This window comes from Wolffia australiana, chromosome 14, assembly GCF_029677425.1.
Source record: "Wolffia australiana isolate 7733 chromosome 14, ASM2967742v1".
Taxonomy (NCBI): domain Eukaryota; kingdom Viridiplantae; phylum Streptophyta; class Magnoliopsida; order Alismatales; family Araceae; genus Wolffia; species Wolffia australiana.
Window position 1 is genome coordinate 7076440 of NC_135848.1, and position 21385 is coordinate 7097824.

At 40.3% G+C, this 21385-nt stretch overlaps 2 protein-coding genes across 4 annotated transcripts; one reads left to right on the forward strand and one right to left on the reverse strand.

Moving 5' to 3' along the window:
* Positions 1 to 3167: 3167 nt before the first annotated feature.
* On the forward strand, positions 3168 to 7006 carry LOC144712026 (SNARE associated Golgi protein family). 3 transcript variants are annotated; one of them, XR_013583711.1, is made up of 6 exons: positions 3168 to 3293; positions 3471 to 3663; positions 4956 to 5226; positions 5350 to 5520; positions 6411 to 6677; positions 6834 to 7006. XR_013583711.1 is itself a non-coding variant. In XM_078586202.1 (5 exons), the coding sequence occupies exons 1-5, from the start codon at positions 3278 to 3280 to the stop codon at positions 6537 to 6539; spliced, it is 780 nt and encodes a 259-aa protein (XP_078442328.1). In that variant the 5' UTR covers positions 3168 to 3277; the 3' UTR covers positions 6540 to 6827. The 3 variants fall into 3 exon arrangements, 2 of the variants coding, with proteins under 2 accessions (XP_078442328.1, XP_078442330.1); XM_078586202.1 differs by lacking the exon at positions 6834 to 7006 and having other exon boundaries at positions 6411 to 6827; XM_078586204.1 differs by lacking the exon at positions 6834 to 7006 and having other exon boundaries at positions 3234 to 3377; positions 6411 to 6827.
* An 8601-nt stretch (positions 7007 to 15607) lies between these two features.
* LOC144711829 (RNA-binding (RRM/RBD/RNP motifs) family protein) lies at positions 15608 to 21025 on the reverse strand. The gene is made up of 6 exons (XM_078585912.1): positions 20409 to 21025; positions 20256 to 20314; positions 19529 to 19598; positions 17352 to 17474; positions 17087 to 17215; positions 15608 to 16264 (listed from the first exon to the last, which is right to left on the reverse strand). The coding sequence occupies exons 1-6, from the start codon at positions 20988 to 20990 to the stop codon at positions 15776 to 15778; spliced, it is 1452 nt and encodes a 483-aa protein (XP_078442038.1). The 5' UTR covers positions 20991 to 21025; the 3' UTR covers positions 15608 to 15775.
* Between the last annotated feature and the right edge of the window lie 360 nt (positions 21026 to 21385).

Below are 21385 nucleotides of genomic sequence, written 5' to 3' on the forward strand. Positions count from 1 at the left end.
ACATAGTAAGAATATATTATGTGCATAAGAATATAGGAATCACACATAATAAAAATCATGCATTATAAGAATATATTTTCCAATGAATACCGAATGATATGTGGAATGTGTGATTTGCTTGTCAGCCACGTATTTACGACAAGTGTAATAACTAGATTTATTGATTTTGATACATGCCTATATCAATGATTTTTTTAAATATTTATACACATCAGAAAAACCAAATTTATTAATAACCAAAATTTTATCTTTGTGAATCCAATAAGGAAGATATCACTAAACAAAAATTTATGCATGAAATAAAATATTATATCCCAGCATACACAATTATTTCAGTTATGTCACATGACTAGACTTATAGTAGTTTTATCAAGTGAAAACATTAGTTTATATATGTGTGTAAGCAATCCCTTATTTCTTAGCTCATTATAATTAAACATTTATTTCATTTGATCAATGTGTGTTCACTATTGTTTCCATCATAAAATTATACTTATGACTGTAATTATTGTGTTCTATACTAATGAATTTTTTTCTTTCTCATGAATCTCAAAAAATGTTGATTTTGAACTCATGGAGTAGAAAGTAAAATTTGATAACGTACTTAATTTTTACTTCATGAATAATCCAAGTATGAACATAAAACTATTTAAATAATTGTTCACTAGGTTAACCTATAGAGAGTTAAATAAAAAATTTACATGGATTATTCAATCAACCAGTATTTATACACAGCCAAGACAATAAAGCCTTGAAATTTAATTTATAATCTTGAGTTGATTTTATTTATAATCATCTAAAATACCTATTAAGGAAGATCATTATAAGAACACTGAGTATAACTTTAGAGAGTCATTTTTTTCCTTTAGATGCAACACCAACCTCAGTTTTGGTGTCATAATTACATTTTCATGACCCCTAGTTAACCCTTCTAACAGTGTGCATGGAAAGGTTGTTATTGAAATAATTCAGGGAAAGATTTCATTGTTGTTGTGCAGTGGAAAAATCCATGTAGGATGTGCTTGATTTGTATTCTGTGGCTATGTTTCTTCTTTGCCATCTGTTAGGGATATATATGTGGACATTTAAGTTGAACACTGATGGGTGAGAAAAACAACGTTTCTCATGAATTTGGAATTTCATTACTACCAAATTAAACCCTAAAATGATTTTATCAACGAGATTCAGTTTTGTTAAGTTCATCAATATTGCGTGTTTTGATAACACGAGATGTATGGAGATAATAGTAGTGTTATCTATTCTTATATATCTTATATCTATTATAAGATATAAGATATATAACAATGTTATTTCTATTAAACCATGAGTGTTATATAATATTTTTTCTATGTGTAGTATTTTAATAGAAATATTTTTTGAATAAATGTTTTACTCATATGTTAAACCTAGGGAACCATTATTTAAACAGAACTAAAAGCTACATAAGAATGAATAGGGAACTAAAAAGTGGTTTTTATGTTAAATATGTATTAAAGTGGTCTCATTGTTACTATAATAATCAATTTTTTTGATAAAAATTTTAATAAGCTAATTCAATGACCTTGTAATGAGTTTCATCAATTTTCATGCAACAACGACATATATAATTGCAAATTTTAATAATAACAAATGGTTACTGAACGTTCAATGAAAGCAAAGAAAGTCATGCCATGTGAAATGATGGAGATTGGACACATTAGGAAAATGAGGAAACCAGATGTCATCATATGATACAATACCACTGGAAAGTCATCATGGTGGACTCAAAGTTTATGGTGGTTATGATTTTTCCAGGGGTTTTAACTTTTTATACATAGTTTTCTAGTCACTCGATTTATAAAGGCCCTTTCCACTATCAAGATGGAGGCCCAATCCCACCTCTCTTCATCAAACTCATCATCAACAAAACTAGTCTTCCTTAATTAGATACTCATGTCCAAATATATATGTATAAAAATGACACAAGATATACATCATTCAATAAGAAATAATAAAGACATTTCTAAAGTTTGGCGGGATGAATAACACATTGAGGACCCACATGCCTTTTATTAATAGATAGTGATTGATTTAGCTCTCTCTCTCACCAGACATGTTGGAGATATTTTCAGTACCATTTGTAACATTATTTTTTCTCCCTGGAGACAAACCCAAGAGCTATTTGGCCTCTCTCTCTCCCTTTCTCTCTCACCAGACATGTTGGAGATAATTTCAGTACCATTTGTAACATTATTTTTAACCTACTCTCAGGTTAAAAATAATTACAGTACCCTGTTGGAGATATTTTCAGTACCATTTGTAACCTGCTCTCGGTGGCCCACATGTCCAGCATGCGCAGGCCTCCCTTGATCCGCCGCACTGGAGCGCCGACAGACACGTGCACCATAAGGGCAATGGCCTAAAAGGTCAGGGTTGGACATCACCGTCCGTAGTGCATGTTGTGGTGTCACACTGAAGGACTCAGTCTCCAAATCATGATTCCATCACACGGACATGTTGTGGTGCGTGTTGGACGTCGCCGTCCGTTACCACTCGTCATCCGTCCGGTCACGTCTGGGGTGTCACGTCCCTGACGTGCCATTCCCTGCTCTCACCTGACATGTTGGAGATATTGTAACATTATTTTCAGTACCATTTAGAGATATGTCCCCGTTCGTCACCACTCATCATCTGTCCCGTCGTCCGGGGTGTCACGTCCTGGACATGCCGTTCCCTACTCTCACCAGACACGTTGGAGATAATTTCAGTACAATTTGTAACATTATTTTCAGTACCAGTTAGAGATATGTCCCTGTCTGTCACCACTCGTCATCCGTCCGGTCATGTCTGGGGTGTCACATCCCGGGTGTGCCATTCCCTGCTCTCACTAGACATGTTGGAGATATTTTCAGTACCATTTGTAACACTATTTTCAGTACCATTTAGAGATATGTCCCCGTCCATTACCACTCGTCATCTGTCACGTCCCGAACATTCCATTCCCTACTCTCATCAAACGTGTTGGAGATATTTTGAGTACCATTTGTAACATTACTTTTTATTCTGGGAGACAAACCCAATATCTATTTTGTCTCTCTCTCTCTCTACATACTATCATTCTCTCTCTCTATATAATTTATATATTATCTTTCTCTCTCTGGGCAGGCATGTATGCCTACTATATAAAGAGGTCAAGACGTCTCTCTCTCTCTCTCGCTTTCACCGCACGTCTGGTTTAACTTCCCATCCCAGCAACTCCCACCCAGCTCGGAAGAGTCGACCGGAGCTGAAACTTTCAATGCAATCCAAACCCGGTACGCATTCGTGATCAGTTTCTTGAATCAATTCCTGCCGTCCAAACTTTCAATGCAATCCAAACTTGGATTTTTGGAAACGAGGTATATATGATGCGGGAAGAGATAGAATTTGGGTCTTTCTCGCTCTTCTACGTCAGTTCTTCAGAACCCTTCTCTCGTTTTCTCTCTCTACAGAGGTGGTGTCTGCCATGGAAGCTGGCAGTCGCCGGCGGCAGGAATTCCCTCTCTCGGCGAGGGAATTGGCGATGGCGGGTTCTGTGGTGGTGGGTTTTGGGATTGGGCTTCTCCTCGTGTACCTCTCCATGCCAGACTCTGACTACAGCTTCCTCAAGATGCCCCGATCTCTGGAAGAACTCAAGGTCCTTAGGTTCGTCATCACTTGTTGTGTTCTTCATGCTCCTGCGGTTTGATGCTTCAAATTGGTTTTCTTGTTTTTAAAGATTGCTTCGAACTTATTTTCATAAGTCATGAATCAAGGAGCTGTTTTTAATTTGAAGTTCGGCTTGAAGATCATATTATATTTGCTTCCATACCATCTAGAGATGTGCTTGATCCGCATCTAATGTTTACATTTTGTAGATGTATGCTTCTAGGGCACATGAATGAATGGAATTTCTTGTACGTGTATGTTGCTAATTTAGGGTTGTCATCTCTGTCATGGATCATCGTTCTTGTGGATCTGATCTCTGAACTAGGAGTGCAGCTTGACATCATCATCGCGTTATTGGTACGGGACAAATGATGTGTTGCTGATGAGAGAATGAGGAGACAAAGATGAACTCATCATCTGACGTTTCAGACATGTGATAGATGATTATCCTTTGTCGTCGTCATCATCATCATCATCAACTTGACACCCAACCCTTTTCTGAACCATGTAATCTGGCCACAAGCCAAAACCATGTCTACCAATTTTTGTTTCCTGCCATTTGATAATAATCACAGTATTTTCAATCAGATTGGGCTATTCTCCAGGTATCCAATTGTTTTCAAAAGATTTCTTGTTTATGTTAGATTTTGCACTAGAGCCTCAAAAAGGGTACCCATCTCTTTAGAGATCAATCTGTTGATCGTGTGAATATATGATCTCATCCCAAGCATCCATCAACCCATCATTTGCTATTTCCACGGACGTGAAACACCTGGTAAAATTTTAGTTTGATTCACCCATTTTTCCAATATTGAAGCCATTATCCCTGCAAGTTTCAGTCTCTTTGGGCTATTATTTTGAAATGAAAATTTTATTATATTGAAGTATCCAATCATAATATCACGTCAAGATATGAAACCTATTCTTGAACATTTTAGCTAGCATCAGTTGGGGTTTGCTACCCTTAATGAAGACGACGAGAGGACGCTGATGACTTGTAATTGTCCTTATCATTTTAACGGCAGATAATGATAAGGAAAATGATGTTGCGATGACGAGTATAATTTATGTAATTCATTTTCTCAAAGCGTGACTCTCTCTCTCTCTCTCTCTCCCTGCACTCATTAAACGTACAGCATTTCGACGATGAGTAATCATCATCCTCGTCATTCATCTGGGCTCCTATTTCTTCCCAAAATGAAGATTATCTGGTTAAAAACCATTTTTGCCTCAGTATTTCAAAAAGAATGCAATCCATATCTCATCTAAAGCGTATTACTGATTTGCAGGGACCATCTCGAAGTCTACTCGAGTGATTACACCCTGCAGGTGCTGGTTGGGTACTGCTCCGTGTATATCTTCATGCAGACATTCATGATTCCGGGGACCATTTTCATGTCCCTCCTCGCGGGGGCTCTCTTCGGCGTGCCCAGAGGCATCGCCCTCGTTGTCTTTGCCGCCACTGCCGGCGCGTCTTCTTGCTTCTTCCTGTCAAAGCTGATAGGCAGGCCTCTCGTTTTCTCTCTCTGGCCCGAGAAGCTCAGCCTTTTCCAGGCTCAGGTGCAATATTTTTCCCTTGCATCCTAACCACAGTTGCTTGAGAGGATAAAATATCTTTTCAAAGTGCAGATTTTATTTTACTTTTCTCCTTTTATGTGTAACTATGACGCTTGTTCTGACCAGGTTGCAAGGAGAAAAGGGAACATTCTGAATTATATGTTGTTCCTGAGGGTCACTCCCACTCTGCCCAACACCTTCATCAACATGGCTTCTCCCATCGTGGATGTTCCCTTCAATGTCTTCTTTCTTGCCACCTTCATCGGGCTCATCCCTGCCTCTTTCGTCACCGTTCGGGTAACCATCTGACACTCTTGTTCAGGGATTGGCCATCGGTTTGGTGTTAGATCAGTCTGGTCCTATTGATTGATCGATTAACACTTTGAGCGATCAGGATTTAGATCGATCATATGATCTATCAGCTGGATTAATCACAATTGATTGAAAGGAATACAACCACCAAAAGATTGTCAGTTTTGACTTTCTCTCTCTCACCCTCATGGTTGATCAAGTGACGCTCATAACAGTTTTTTAATAGATTTTTTAGCGGAAATGCTTATGCCACGCTGTATTTAAGAAACCACTGATATGAGATTTATCAAGCTTTTGGTTGATAACTGATTCCGAGTGATCTTCCCCTCCCCATTAAAAAAAAAGAGTATTGTCAAGCTTGTCATGTGTCAGCACCATCTGGATCCATCGGCCCATTTCACTCAATGGGCTGATCCGATCGACTGGACGATCAGGATTTAGAACGATAATATGATTAATTTTTTATGGTTCGCTTTGTTTTAATCAATCGTGATTGGTCCAGCCGATTGATCATATGATCTAAATGTTGATGTCCCATTAAGTGATCTAAATGTTGATCACCCATTCAAATCGGCGGATAGATCACTGAATGATCCGTTTGATTGGATCATCTAACTCAGCTCAGTCTAGATCTGGTGATCCAATCACGATCAAGTCCGCTCGATTATTCAAGCTTTTGATCTGATTGAATCCAACCAGATCATGATCATGGCTGTTCAACCAACCATACCCTTTGATCCAATCCGATTAAATCTGCTCACCGACACTTATTCTTAATATTCCTGATTATCCAAAGTTTAGGATAAGATCATAGCGAATTGGTAGGAAGGTCACTACTTTCTTCCCCTCTCATTCTCTCAATTAAATTCTCACAGGCGGGCAGCGCCCTTGGAGATCTCAAGTCCATAAATGATCTCTACGATGTTCGGTCGATAACCATTCTCTTCTTGATCGGCGCCATTTCAGTGACTCCAACCTTACTTAACAGGGCAAAGGGAGGGTGATTTTATTATGGTTAGAGTGATCAGGTTCATTGTTTATAATAGAACCAAATCGATCTGTGCAAATATGGCAACCCTGGAGAAGAAAAACAGGAAAGCAGAGCAAAAAGAATGCTTTTCGAGCGGAGAAAATAAACACGGGTATGTGTTTATCTGTTGTATTTAAATGTTTATAGACGCATACATTTGGATCTTCACCCTATTCTTGACATATTTTGGGTACAATGTATTGACTGTACAATGCAAATTCAATTGGATTTGTAGAAAAAAATACATATTTTCATCTGCTTTTTTCAGGTGATGCTGAGGACTAGTCTACGTTTATCTGCTGCATGTATACATTTTCATGCGCCGTATCTAATCATTCTGAATCTCCGCCGAGAAAAGAAATTACTTCCCTGATTGTTAAATTCAAATCTTTCAAATGCTTTGAGTTAAATCCCGAAAGAAAGAAAGTTAATTCCATGACATATATTTGTTGCACAATTTCTTTAAAAAAAATCAATTGGTTGCACAAGCAGTTCTTTACTAGAACACGGAGGGTTGGACATAGGGTTGCAAGGACCTAAACCTTACCTAAAGTACGGTCCAGTTCCTATCCGATCTTGTCTAGTTCTGGTCCAGTCACGTTGACTAGTCAACATCCAAGTCAAAAAAAGAAAAGCTTGCAAAGTAATATATAAAGTCCATATTGGAAAGTAAAGAACAAGAACAAGATATTGTTTCCTAGCTTGCTTTTGTTCAACGATCACACCAAAAATCACGATTAGAGAACACAAAATTGGGAAAGGTATCCCAAATTGTTTAAGCGATAGTAATACCAAAACAAATTACCCAATTCCATTAATTCAAGCCTGTTCAAGATGAAATAATGTAATGGCAACAACCAAGATCAAGAGTTTTAAAGTACAAGAACGGTAAAGCTGATCAAATTCCAATAATCCAAAGCTGATCAAGATCAAATAATGTAAGGGCAACAACCAACATCAATATTTTAAAGAACAAGAGCAGTAGAGCTGATCAAATTCCAATAATCCAAAGCTAATCAAGATGAAATAATGTAACGGCAACAACCAACATCAAGATTTTAAAGAACAAGAACAGTAAAGCTGATCAAATTCCAATAATCCAAAGCTGATCAAGATCAAATAATGTAACGGCAACAACCAACATCAAGAGTTTTAAAGTACAAGAACGGTAAAGCTGATCAAATTCCAATAATCCAAAGCTGATCAAGATCAAATAATGTAACGGCAACAACCAAGATCAAGAGTTTTAAAGTACAAGAACGGTAAAGCTGATCAAATTCCAATAATCCAAAGCTGATCGAGATGAAATAATGTAACGGCAACAACCAACATCAAGATTTTAAAGAACAAGAACAGTAAAGCTGATCAAATTCCAATAATCCAAAGCTGATCAAGATCAAATAATGTAACGGCAACAACCAACATCAAGATTTTAAAGAACAAGAACAGTAGAGCTGATCAAATTCCAATAATCCAAAGCTGATCAAGATCAAATAATGCAAGGGCAACAACCAACATCAATATTTTAAAGAACAAGAACAGTAGAGCTGATAGAATTCCAATAATCCAAAGCTGATCAAGATGAAATAATGTAACGGCAACAACCAACATCAAGATTTTAAAGAACAAGAACAGTAAGGCTGATCAAATTCCAATAATCCAAAGCTGATCAAGATCAAATAATGTAACGGCAACAACCAACATCAAGATTTTAAAGAACAAGAACAGTAGAGCTGATCAAATTCCAATAATCCAAAGCTGATCAAGATGAAATACTGCAAGCGCAACAACCAAGATCCAGAGTTAAAAAAATATAACGACAACAGCAAGGATGGGCAATACAATTTCCTTCTATTTGGGGCATGTCTCCATGGCTTCTGTGATGAATTCCATAGTAGTGGAGCTTGTGATGGACTTTAGGAGGATTCAATGTTATCATGTTACACACTTGTGGATGACAAGAAATCATTGAATTCATAGGAATCTTGAAAGTGGTATATCTCAGTAAGCATCTTCCACTTCTTGGTCAAGTCAATTAGTGTCGCGATCATGCAAGTCTCGTTCCCTAAGGGCATTGACATCTACTTAGATAGTCTTGTCTTCATCTAAATGCATGCTGAGCTGACAGAAGTATGTTCTGATGAGACTAAGAAATTCTGGTTTGACAAAATGGTATGGTGATCAAACATCACAACAACTTTGTAAAAGTACATCATCAATGCCTTAACAACTGAAAAAACATCAGGATTTTTTGTCAAGTTTGATCCTATGGCAAAAGGGATGGCTTCGTAGAGAGCCTTTGCTTATGTAAATTATTTCAGTGAAAAAATTCTTTTGGTGGATGCCAAAATTTTGTTTTAGATCTTGTTAGATCATCACGGCCCAGTTAGTGCTAATTTTACTAACTTATGGGCCTGAGGCCATGTACGTGTAATAGACTAATCCTAGGGATCTGATGGAAAAACTAACCTAAAATGGATTTAAATAAAGGCCCAATAAGGGCCCATTAACGGCCCACTAAGGACCCATTAAGGGCCCAATAGTGAGGGGCCCATTTAGGGAATATATTAGGTCCATTAAGGACCTAATATATGCTGGGCCTGATTTATATCAGGCCCAGCCTCCAACAGCTATAAATATAGCTGTTGGAAGTCCTTTTTGAAAAAGGAATCTCTTCTGCAGCTTTTTCCAACGGTCTCTCTCTCTCTCTCTCTGTGAAAATTTGTATAAAAGGGGCATCTGTTCAGTAATAAAGATCAGTTCATTTTTGCCCCAATTTTTCTGTCTCTTCTCCACATCCTCAGAAATTCTCTCTGCAGTCCACTATCTCATTTTTTCCTTCAATTTATTACATGGTATCAGAGCATTTCCGATCCTGAATTCAGCAGAATTCAAGAGTGCAGTGTGGTTGGAGGCTTCTCAGAGAGAGTTATCTCGCTGATCCAAGTGCTCCTTTGCAGTTTCTTCCCCTGTCTTCCGTCACGAAGCAGGACATCAATTGTGGGTGGCTTTCTTAGAGGATTTCTCCCTGAGTTAGTGCATCTTCAGCAGCTGAAATTCCCTGCTCTTAATCCAAAAGGCAGGCCCCTTCTTTTTGGTGAGAATCTACTCTTATTTTTGGAAATTATGGGTGGCAAAACCAGAACTAGAATGGCGGCAAAAGCAGAAAAGGAAGTGGAAGAGCTTTCATCCAAGGCTACTCCCACAGCTCCAAATGCTCAAGTTACTGCCTCGTCACCGCCCCAGTCCAGACCAGGCTTGTTTTGCCCGATTTGGACATGAAGTACAATGGCCTTAACGGCCAAAAATGGGTGACGATCGCTGAGAGAACCCTCAAGGCGATGTACCTGGGCAGACACTTGTCTGATGAGGCGCCTGCAGAAGAAGATCCACACAGTGAAGTCTGGGAGTCTGAAGAGGCTCTCATCATGAATTGGATGATCAAGAACATGGAGGACGAACAGCGAGATGATTATCTCCTGATCATCTGCGTTCGAGATCTATGGCAGGAAATTAAGAAGTCGTGTGCAGAAATGCGCGGCGATTTTTGAGTGTATGATCTGCGAGAACAAGAACGTACCCTAAAGCAAGGGAGCTTGACGATCTCCACCTATTTTGCACGACTGAAGGCCATTTAGAGAGAGCTGGATGTCCTCTGGCCCACAGGTGATAAGAGTTCACCCTCTTATACTAGAGAAGTCAAGTTCAGAACCCTTCAGTTTCTGATGGGTCTGAATCCGGAATATGAGACTCTACAGAGTCAACTGCTGCATAGGGAACGATTCCCTACATTGGCAGAGGCAATTTCTGAGCTTCAAGGAGCAGAGAGCCGGAAGAAACTCGGCACTAAAAATGGTGAGGCCCCCACCCCTACTGCATCAGCTCATCTAGCCAAGAAGGAGCCGCATAACACCTTTGCGCCATCTCTGGCACCCGAACATCAGAAAGCAACACCGAAGGAAGGTAATACTTCGGACCTAGTCTGTGGATATTGCAGGAAGACCGGCCACATCAAAAAGGACTGCCGGAAGCTGGCGTGGAAGGAAGAACAGATACGGAAAGGCACCTGGAATCCAGGGCAGCACAAGAAGGCCTACGTGGCTAGTGAGGGGGGGGGGAACCTCTCTCTACTGAAAGAAATGAGGCAGGAAGCGAAATCCAGAAGATGATACAGTCTGAAGTAAGCAAGATTTTGCAGAAAATGAGCTCCGCATTATTGGTACAGTCGGGTAAGCACTTTGCATTTACAACATTTAAGAATACTACGTCAATTTCGGCATCTTGGGTTTTAGATTCCGGGGCGACAGACCATATGTCACCTCACAAGACACTGTTTCAATCCTATGAGATTGAAACAAAGGATCTTAAAGTATTTACTGCAAATGGGGGAATCTTAGAAGTAGCAGGAAGAGGGACTATCATGATTAAAGGAAAGAGATTGGAAGGAGTGTTACATATACCAGAATTAAAGGCTAATCTTCTGTCTTTAATTCAGTTGGTAGATGATATTGGGTGGCAGTTTATTTTAGACTCTGATTCATATTTTCTCTGCCTAAAGGGCACCGGGCAGAGGATTTTGTCTGTTAGCAGGAGAGGAGGGCTTCTCTTGCTAGACGATCTAAGGGAAGATGGGGAGCAGAAGGTGACCTATGCTGCCCAAAGCGAAGAACGGGTCATCCTTCTCCATAGGAGACTAGGACACCCCTCATTTCATATTTTGAAACATTCACATCCTCAATTATTTAAAGGAATTTCGTTTGAGCACCTTAATTGCGAAAGTTGTCAATTCGCTAAACACAAACGGTCACCCTATCCAAGTACGAATCATAGGGCCCTCTCTGCATTTGAATATGTCCATAGTGACGTATAGGGACCTTGCTCCATATCCGGCTTGGCACATCATCGGTGGTTCATCCTATTTGAGGATGATTTTTATAGATATATGTGGGTATATCTACTAAAATCTAAGGCTGAAGTCCCATCTATTATTACTCTGTTATGTGAAATGATTCACAATCAGTTTGGTAAGAAGGTTAAGAACTTCAGATCCGATAATGCTAGGGAATACTTCTGTGGAGAAGTTAATCAATACATGGAAGCAAATGGGATAATTCACCAGTCATCCTGTGTGAATACCCCTCAACAAAATGGGCTTGCTGAGAGGAAAATTGGGCATATTATGTCATCTGCCAGAGCACTTCTATTCCAGGGAAATTGCCCTAAGAATTATTGGGCTGAAGCAGTAGCAACATCCACCCATCTGATTAATAGGACAGTATCAAAAACATTAAATTTTTATGCACCTATTGACCTTTTATCTTCTGAATTTCCAAGTGTTTCTTTGAGAACTAATCTGCCAGCCAAGGTGTTTGGTTGTACAATGTATGTCCACGTACATCATGCAGGAAAATTAGACCATAGGGCCATGAAATGTGTGTTTTTGGGATACTCCACCACTCAGAAAGGCTACAAGTGTTATCACCCAAGCTCCAAGCTCTCAGATATTAAATTTGACGAGTTTCAAATGTTTCATGATGAAACAGTTAGGTCGGATCTCTATCTGGACTCTAGTGAGACAGACATTGAGGATGGTGAGCCCAGCCGAATTCCATCACCGGAACACAATGAACAAGAATCCGATGAGAGCACAGCTCCAAGTTTGGCTGAGGAGGAGGAATTCCATACACCAGAGGAAGTTCCAAGTGAAGAAATACCCCCTGCTATTGAGGATCATCCAAGTAACAATGGGTGGTCCATTGCCATCAGCAAAAGTGAGCGAAGGTGCACAAAAACTAAACTTTATCTAGTAAGCAATTATGTTTCGTACATTTGGATATCTCCAGAATATAATAGAGTTGTTCAAGCATTGATGACAGTATCGGTCCCGAAGAGCATCAAAGAAGCTATGACCTACCCCGAGTGGAAGAAAGCGATGGATGAAGAAATGGGAGCACTAGAAAGGAATGGTACTTGGGAGTTGTGCCCACTCCCGGCTGGAAAAAAGGTAGTAGGCAGCAGATGAGTATTTACCATCAAACATCACTCGGATGGATCAATTGCTAGGTACAAGGCCCGATTGGTTGCTCAAGGATACACCCAGTCCTATGGTATTGATTACAATGAGACATTTGCCCCGGTGGCCAAACTAAATACGGTAAGAGTTTTGATTTCCCTTGCAGCAATACTTGGATGGAAACTATACCAGTACGACGTAAAGAACACTTTCTTACATGGAGACTTAGCGGAAGAGGTATACATGGCACCACCCCCTGGATATTCCTTGAGTAAAAGAGCTGGGGATGTATGCCATCTCAGAAAGTCGTTATATGGACTTAAACAGTCTCCCAGGGCCTGGTTTGGTAAGTTTTCAAAGGCCATGATCGCAGCTGGATACCTCCAAAGTGAGGGAGATCACACCCTCTTTATAAAGCATGGTGAGGAGGGAAAATTAGCAGTTTTAATAGTGTATGTAGATGACATCATTATCACGGGAAATGACCATGAAGAAGTCTAGAGGCTTGAGAAGCATCTTTCCTCATCATTTGACATCAAAGCTTTAGGGATTTTGACATATTTTCTAGGAATTGAAGTTGCATATTCAAAATCAGGGATTTTACTCACTCAACATAAGTATATCTTGGATTTACTAAAGGAAACAGGAAAATTGGACTGCAGACCATCAGCTACTCCAGTTGATGTCAATGTGAAGTTAAAGGCAGAACATCATGACAAAGATGCCCCAATCGACAAGTCATCATTTCAAAGACTCATTGGCAGGTTGCTCTATTTGAACCACACAAGGCCAGACATAGCTTTTGCTGTGAATTCCCTCAGCCAGTTCATGAACGACCCACGAGAGTCACATCAAGGAGCAGCAGATCGGATTCTGTCCTACCTCAAGGGTTCTATTGGACAAGGCCTACTGTTCCGATCAGGAGGTGAGCCTAGTGTAGTTCTTTTTACTGACTCTGATTATGCAGGTTCCTTCGAAGGACAGCCGATCCATGTCCGGCTATTGTAGCTTCATTGGAGGTAACCTTGTTACATTGCGCAGTAAAAAGCAGAAAGAAGTTTCCCTTTCGAGTGCTGAAGCAGAGCTTCGGGCCTTAAAAAAGGGCGTATGTGAAGGCATGTGGTTGAAAGGCATCTTACAAGACCTATATCTATACCAAGGCAAAGGTATGACTCTTGTTTCAGATAGCAAGTCGGCCATTGCCATGGCCAAGAACCCGGTTGATCGAGCGCGCAAACACGCACGAGTGGCTAGACACTTCATCAAGCAGAGCATTGATGATGGCTTCATCATCCCACAGTACACTCCCACATTGGAGCAAACCGCAGACATTTTCACGAAGGGGATCCCAGGACCACAATTCCAGGCCTTGGTGTCCAAGTTGGGCATGATTAACATCTATACCCAACTTGAGGGGGGGGTGTTAGATCATCACGGCCCAATTAGGGCTAATTTTACTAACTTATGGGCCTGAGGCCATGTACGTGTAATAGACTAATCCTAGGGATCTAATGGAAAAACTTACCTAAAATGGATTTAAATAAAGGCCCAATAAGGGCCCATTAACGGCCCACTAAGGACCCATTAAGGGCCCAATAGTGAGGGGCCCATTTAGGGGATATATTAGGTCCATTAAGGACCTAATATATGCTGGGCCTGATTTATATCAGGCCCAGCCTCCAACAGCTATAAATATAGCTGTTGGAAGTCCTTTTTGAAAAAGAAATCTCTTCTGCAGCTTTTTCCAACGGTCAGTTTTTGACCGTTGGACAAAAGCATTAACCTCTCTCTCTCTCTCTGTGAAAATTTGTATAAAAGGGGCATCTGTTCAGTAATAAAGATCAGTTCATTTTTGCCCCAATTTTTCTGTCTCTTCTCCACATTCTCAGAAATTCTCTCTGCAGTCCACTATCTCATTTTTTCCTTCAATTTATTACAGATCTGATTTGTACAACCATTAAGTTGAGGACCCCTTGTTCATAAAGGGCAGGAACTACTATCACATGCTGGAATTCTAATGGGACAGAGTCAAACAAAAAGAAAAAAACTTACTTCGATGCTCATCTCAAGCAACTTGAAGGTATTGACAAATAAAAAATAAAATAAAAATAAAATAAAAAAGGAGGAACAAGGAGACAAAAAAATAAGAAAATAAATATAATTAAGGGGAGGGGGAGTCGGGGGAGTGGGGCTAGTCTAAAAAATAACAAATTATAATTATTAAATTAATATCTGGTCCCCGTCTGGTTTGATCCTTGCAACAGATCTGGCCCGACTGGCCAGTCCACCGTGAAATTGCCGACTGACAGTCCCAGTTTGGTCTTGTCTGACCAGTCCCCAGTCCAAAATGTCATACCGTAGTATGACGCGACACCGCTAAGCTAAATTCCACGGTTTATGCTTCGTAAGAGTAATCCCATAAGAAAAATAAAAAACACACCATCAGTTTGTCTTTTAGGAAATGACAGTTTGGTAGTACAACACTGAAGAACAGAACTAGTCTACGGTAGCAACGTAAGCCGATTTGAATTATTTAGACTCTTGTTTGAACAAATTGATGGAAAAAAGAAACTGCCTGTCTTCAATCAGTTCTATAGGAAACAACAGCTAGCCTCCAACACATTAGATAAACAGAACATGCAAATACAATAGGCCAACTTTTAATCTTTCAACTGCTTTGTGAACTAATTCTCCAAAAAAAAACTCTGTTGCTTTCAATCAATTGTACAAAAAGAATCACTTCTAGTCCTGCAAGCTGTAGAAGCACAGAACAATGCAAACCCAATTGGCCAAATTCAAAATTTTCAACTGGTCTGATGACGAATTCACCAAAAACAACTTTCCCTTGCTTTCAACCAGTTGTGCAAGAAACATTATTTTCTGGCCTAGAACGCCGTTGAAACCCAATAAGCAGAATTTGAATCTTTCAGCTGCTTTGTGAACGAATTCGACAGAAAAAAATCCCTGTTTTCATTTAGAAGTGTGAGAAACATTATTTCCATTCTAGAAAGCTGTGGAAGAACAAAACATGCACACTCAATTGGCCATATTGGAATCTTCTAACTGCTGTGAGAACTAACTTGCCCAAGACAAAAATATCCCCATGCCTTCAATGGGTTGTGCAGTAAACACTAAATCTAGCCTAGAACACTTTGAAACAACAGACCAAGTCCCAGATAACACAACCTTAATTGACACTAACTGACATGGCGAGGCTTCTTCCTTGGGGGCGCGAGATCAGACGTCATCGTCGTGATAGGCTCCTGCTTCCGTTTCTTGCTTTGTTCCCTCAGGTCTTTGGCTTTCCTCGCCGCAACTGCTGGCCGCTTTGTCTTCTTCATCTTCCAGGAATCCGAAGTCTGCGCAGCAGCAGAAGCTGTCGGATTTGATCTTGGCGGCAGAAAAGAGCTCCGCCTTGCCTTCTTCTCGACCCCGCCTCGCTTGCTACTCGCTCTTAAACCCTGGTATGAGAGTGCTCCAGACTTGCTTGGCTTGTGGCTGCTGCTCGATGGAGAGGCCTCAGAGCTGGTCTTTGAGGTCTTTCTGATGCTGTGGTCAATAATCCTCCTCTTCTGTGGAGTTGTAGGCTTGTTCGAAGGGGAGGGATCTGATCTGGCATGGCAGATCCTCAGGCTTCGATCGCGTAGGGTCCAGTTTTTCCTCTTCACTGCTGTGTTTGCCGCTTCCTGCGCAGGACATTGTGCCATGTGAAGAGATTTGCCTTGATGGTGGAGTAGAGAGATCGTACAACTGTTGTTATAATCTCTGAGAAAGATTAGAGTTTCCATTCCAGGACGAAGTTCACATCATCATCCATCAATCTTTTTTGTCACAAACATGTGTGGTGATGACGATTTTCAAGTGAAAATTGGACGATGATGTCGAGATGATGGGTAGACGAAAAATTGAGACAGAGGGCGAGACAAGAGAGAGAAGATAGAGATAGAGAGAGAGAATCTTTTTTTTTGAAATAGAGAGAGAGAGAGAGAAAGCTGAATCCAATGAGAGAGTCATGACATATATGTGTACTTAATGACCGTATCTATTTATCGCATCGGGAGGGTCACTGATTTTCAGTGATCTCCCTTATTTTTCTTCAAAAAAAAAGGTGCTTGATAGAGTAGGATAGACTAAGATTGAGTAAGACAATGAGAGGAGATAGAGAGAGGGAGAATGGATGATGATGATGGGACGACAATGACAAGCTTGTTGTCATCATCCAAGTTACGGAAATGTGACAACTACAACTGCGACATCATCATCTGTTGCCAATGAAAGACAAGGATGACGATCACTCGTCATCATTGTGAGTGTCAACCCTAAAGAGACATGTGATAAAATTTGGTTCAGGAACTGGAAGTAAAAGCTAAAGGAGGTCGACCGCTTGAAATGAAAGCACAGTCACAAGTGCCCCAAAAGATTACAGGAAAGACATGCCGCTTATCTACTTCCAAAGCCGAAGAAAAAGTCATTTTTTGGGGGAAATAAGTCCGAAATACGAAGATTACCCTTGTTTTAAGTAGGACATAGGCAATGCCCTTGCCCAGACTTGTTTGGGGATCTCTGACAACACGTACGGCTTCCACTTGGCTTCCCAACAAACTATCCTCGCAGAAGAATGCATAAACCTCTTCATCCTGCACACATGTTGTTTCCAGTAGTGAAAACCAGCAATTCAGATTCTTGATGTTGCGTACTTTGATTTAGAGTATACAAGGAAAAAACAGAAGAAAGAGCAAAGATATAAATGGTTTTCAAAATCCCTCGCATTACCTTGATATCAAAGGGGAGATTGCCCACAAAAATGGTTCTTTTGATGTTGTAGAGAGGAGTTTCTGTCTTCATTTTCTTCCGAGGTGGGCATGCTATGTCCACACGAATGTGATTCCCCAGAAACTGCAAGCATAACGCAGCGAAGAAATTTACAATGAAACAATCTCGCCGACTAAAGAAGTTAAGAATGAATGACAAACAAGGAACTAGGGTGGGCAGATAATAATAGATGAAATTGGACAAACGACACAGGTGAAATTGTCATCGATGGTTGCATGATGAGACCACGACAAATACTGGAAACTGGCTGGGCATTTCAATAAACGTGGATGATGGTGAATTCGTCATTGTTTATTACAATGTATGACAATGATAATTATGATTTATAATCAACTGATTGATAACAATGTCATGGAAAATGATGATAACAAATCTTATACACTCGAAGAAAAAGATGTAGTAATGTGACACAATCCCCATCATATTGATATATTCTACTCAAGACATTACAAAAGGAAGAACAGAACGAGACAGGCCAACAGCCATTAGGCACACCTGTTGACTCAAGAGGGGGAGAATCCCTTTAAATAACAGAAGGGGGGCTCGGGGAGCACCACCTTTTGGGAAGTTCTTCAAGATCTGGCGGTTACTAGCCGTCAGGGGCTGGTTCAGCAGGAGCAGGCCTGCTGAACCAGAGGGAGGGTGTGCTGTCGGGAAAGGGAGCGCCTCTACGTCTCTTGTCCTATTCGATCTGATCTTGCCCTATCTTGGGCAATCATCTCTGAATTGATCTTGTAACTATCTACATTGCAAGATATCTTGCTTTTCGAACGAATGTGGACTTTGATGTCACCTTGATACGATCAGGGCATATCACATATTTTTAGGGGTATTTTCGTTATTTGCCTCCCCTGCATGTTTTTCGATAAATAGGGTAGCCATCCCTTTAGGAAGGCAGCCAGGAAGAAAGAATCATGTCTTACATTTCTTTGTTTTCCTATCTCCATCTCCTGTCCCACCTCTCTCTCTCTCCTTCATTCTCTCCACTTGTTAGACTGAAATTCAACCATTCTATCATAGACTCATCAAGTTTCATTTGGTCATCAACGAGAACATATCATGTAAGTTGGGAGTTGAAAAAATGGGAGAGAAGAGAGGGAATAGAGGAGATTTACGCAGAGAATAGGGGCCAAAAAGGATCATCTATTTACTTCACCATTGCCCCCTTTTAAACAAACAGTTCATCGAGGAGAGAGAAAAACAGCTCCAACGGTCATATTTTCCAAAAATATGACCCTTGGGACTAACAGAGGTAACATCCAGCTGCAGAAGTGCAGCTGGATGTCCAACGGTCAGTAATCTGGCCGTTGGAGACTGGGCCTGATATTATTCAGGCCCAGTAAATATTAGGTCCATTAAGGACCTAATATTTAGCCCTAATGGGCTCCTCACTATTGGGCCCTTATTGGGCCTTTATTTGTCCCCCTCAGTCAGCTGCTCTCAGTTAGTTATTTTTATTAAATCCCTAGGGTTATTCTATTACATGTACATGGCCTTTTGCCCATTTAGTTAATATGGAATCCCATGATCTAACATATCATAATGGACATCGCCATCCCCAAATCTCCTCTTCTTCATATTCATCCATGCCCGGGCATGGACCAATGATAACAATGAATGAATAATGGAAACTGGACCGCGATGTAGATGATGAAAACACGCTTATCTACACATAGGTGATGAGGAATGCGTCATTGTCTTTGTCATCCCCAAATCTTGCTATCATCATCGATTTTTGGGCTTGGAAGAAGACCTTCAGGATTTTTCATCAGACGATGCATGACAATTTGACAATGACGTTGATGATTCATCATCATCGTGCACTCATCATGCCAAACCCTGCAGAAGAAAGTGGCAAGAAAGTAATCGCGCGCGAGAGAGAGAAAGGACAAAAATATTACAAATACGAGATCTAAAGGGACATCAGCTAGGAGGCAGTGGGCAAACGAAAGCAAACTAGTTCTTTCTGAGTTGAATACAGGTGCCACAGAATAATTTCTCATGCATTGACTTTGACATTATCTAGCAGGAAGGCCATCGTCTCCCCACTGATTTAGCTTCACGCGGCTTCCATGGATTAACAAGTTTCAAAAATTAACAAGTTCTTGTAGACATACCTTACTCATGTTGTGCGCCAGGGCAGCACGCGCCGACTGCTCCTCTTTGAAAACAATGTATGCATTCATACTGTGCAAAGTAAAGGCAGTGTCAGATAAAAATCAAGTGTTTCCAAAATTAAGAAGCAGGTTTATCAAGAACAAATGTGATGAAATTCAGCAAAGCGAGTCCAGGATGAACACTAAAGCCTACATGAGTCCATCATTCTGCATGACGGCAACTTATTAGCATGTTTAGGAAGGATATATTCATGAAAAAAAGGGTAAAAACCTAGGATATTTTGTAATCTTATCATTTTTTTTCAAGAACTTTGAAGTCTTATCATATATTATCCAATTATCAAGAATAGACCCAGAGATTTAAAATGTGAAGAAACTCAATGCGTCAAATCTCCGAGTATGGCCGTGCACTTTGCTGGGCGGTGGACTTCAAATTTTCTTGCGATTTTACATCTTTCGGCAACTAAGTTTTGCATTTTATATCATCGTCGATCATTTAGGTTTTCCGTGGTGTTTCCCCCTTAATATCACCCTACATAAATCTGTCAAGCAATGGTCGAAGCTCTTACGTTTTTTTTTTTCAAAACAATAAACTGGGCCTGCACAAAGAAATTGGCAACGAAACAGACGGAATGTTTTCAAGAAATGTTTTTTTTGTCTTGAGAAGAACAAGCAACATAAATTACAAGAGAAAAAAACACATTCCAACCACAAATAAAATCTATACCTGTCCACAGATTCATTAACTTGTCCTTTAATAATCGCCCCCTTTCTTGGAACCTTAGTCTGGAGAACAAAAACGCAAAGAACATGATCAAAAACCCACCCAAGCGGATGATTAACGAAGAAAAAAGAACACTGAATCGACACAAGAACTCACATCCAAGATGGGAACTGATCGCAATCTGATGGACTCCACTTCTCCGAATCCGCTGAATTCCTTCACGAGGGCCTTCCTCTTGGTCTTGAGAGGGAGATTACCCACAAATACAGTCCTCAAGAGTTTGCTCTCGTCGTCGAAGGAATCCACCGGCTTGACATCATTCCCTCCCTCTGACCCTTTTCTCTTTCGCCCAACAGCAACAACTGCAGAAGACCCATTTTCCTCGGAAGAACCCAGATTTCTCTTCTCATACTCAATCTCAAGCTCATCTCTTTTCCTCTTCTTCTTCTTTTTGCCTGGGATTTCGCCATCTTTCCTCTGCTTCTTGTCTTCCTTCAGAGGAATTACGGAAGAGATGGGCTTTTTTCGCTTAGTTTTGGCCGGAGCTTCTTCTGGGTATTCTCCTGGGCCGACGCCATGATCGATTGCGCGTCTGCTTGAGCTTTCTGGGGATCGAGAGACCGCAGATTGGAGCTCGGCGAGATGGGTAGATGAAGAATCGGTTGCAGGCTTGCGGCGGAAGGGATTGTCCAGGGAGAAGAGGGATTTGAACGCTTCCAAATCGCCATCTCTACCCATCTTTTCCCTCCCTCTACTCCTTTCCAGAGAATTTGTAGGGCTGGTTTGCTCAAGGTATTTATAGGAGCAAGGATATGACAGTGTAGTATGTGGTATGTAAGATGCAACATAAATTATAGGATATGTGATATGCAAGATTGAATAGATTGTAAGATGTCAGATAGTGAAGGATATTGGAAGATGAAAGATATTGTAAGATATGTGGTATGTAAGATTTAATGTATGTGAAATGCCAGGTATTGTAAGATATGCAATATCTAAGATGTGTAAGATGAAAGATATGTATTTTTTTTAAAAAAGAAAACTGTAAGATATGTAATATGCAAGATTTTACAAGATAGTTAAGATGAATTGTATTGTAACAGATGTTGTGTTGCAAGATATTGTAAGATATG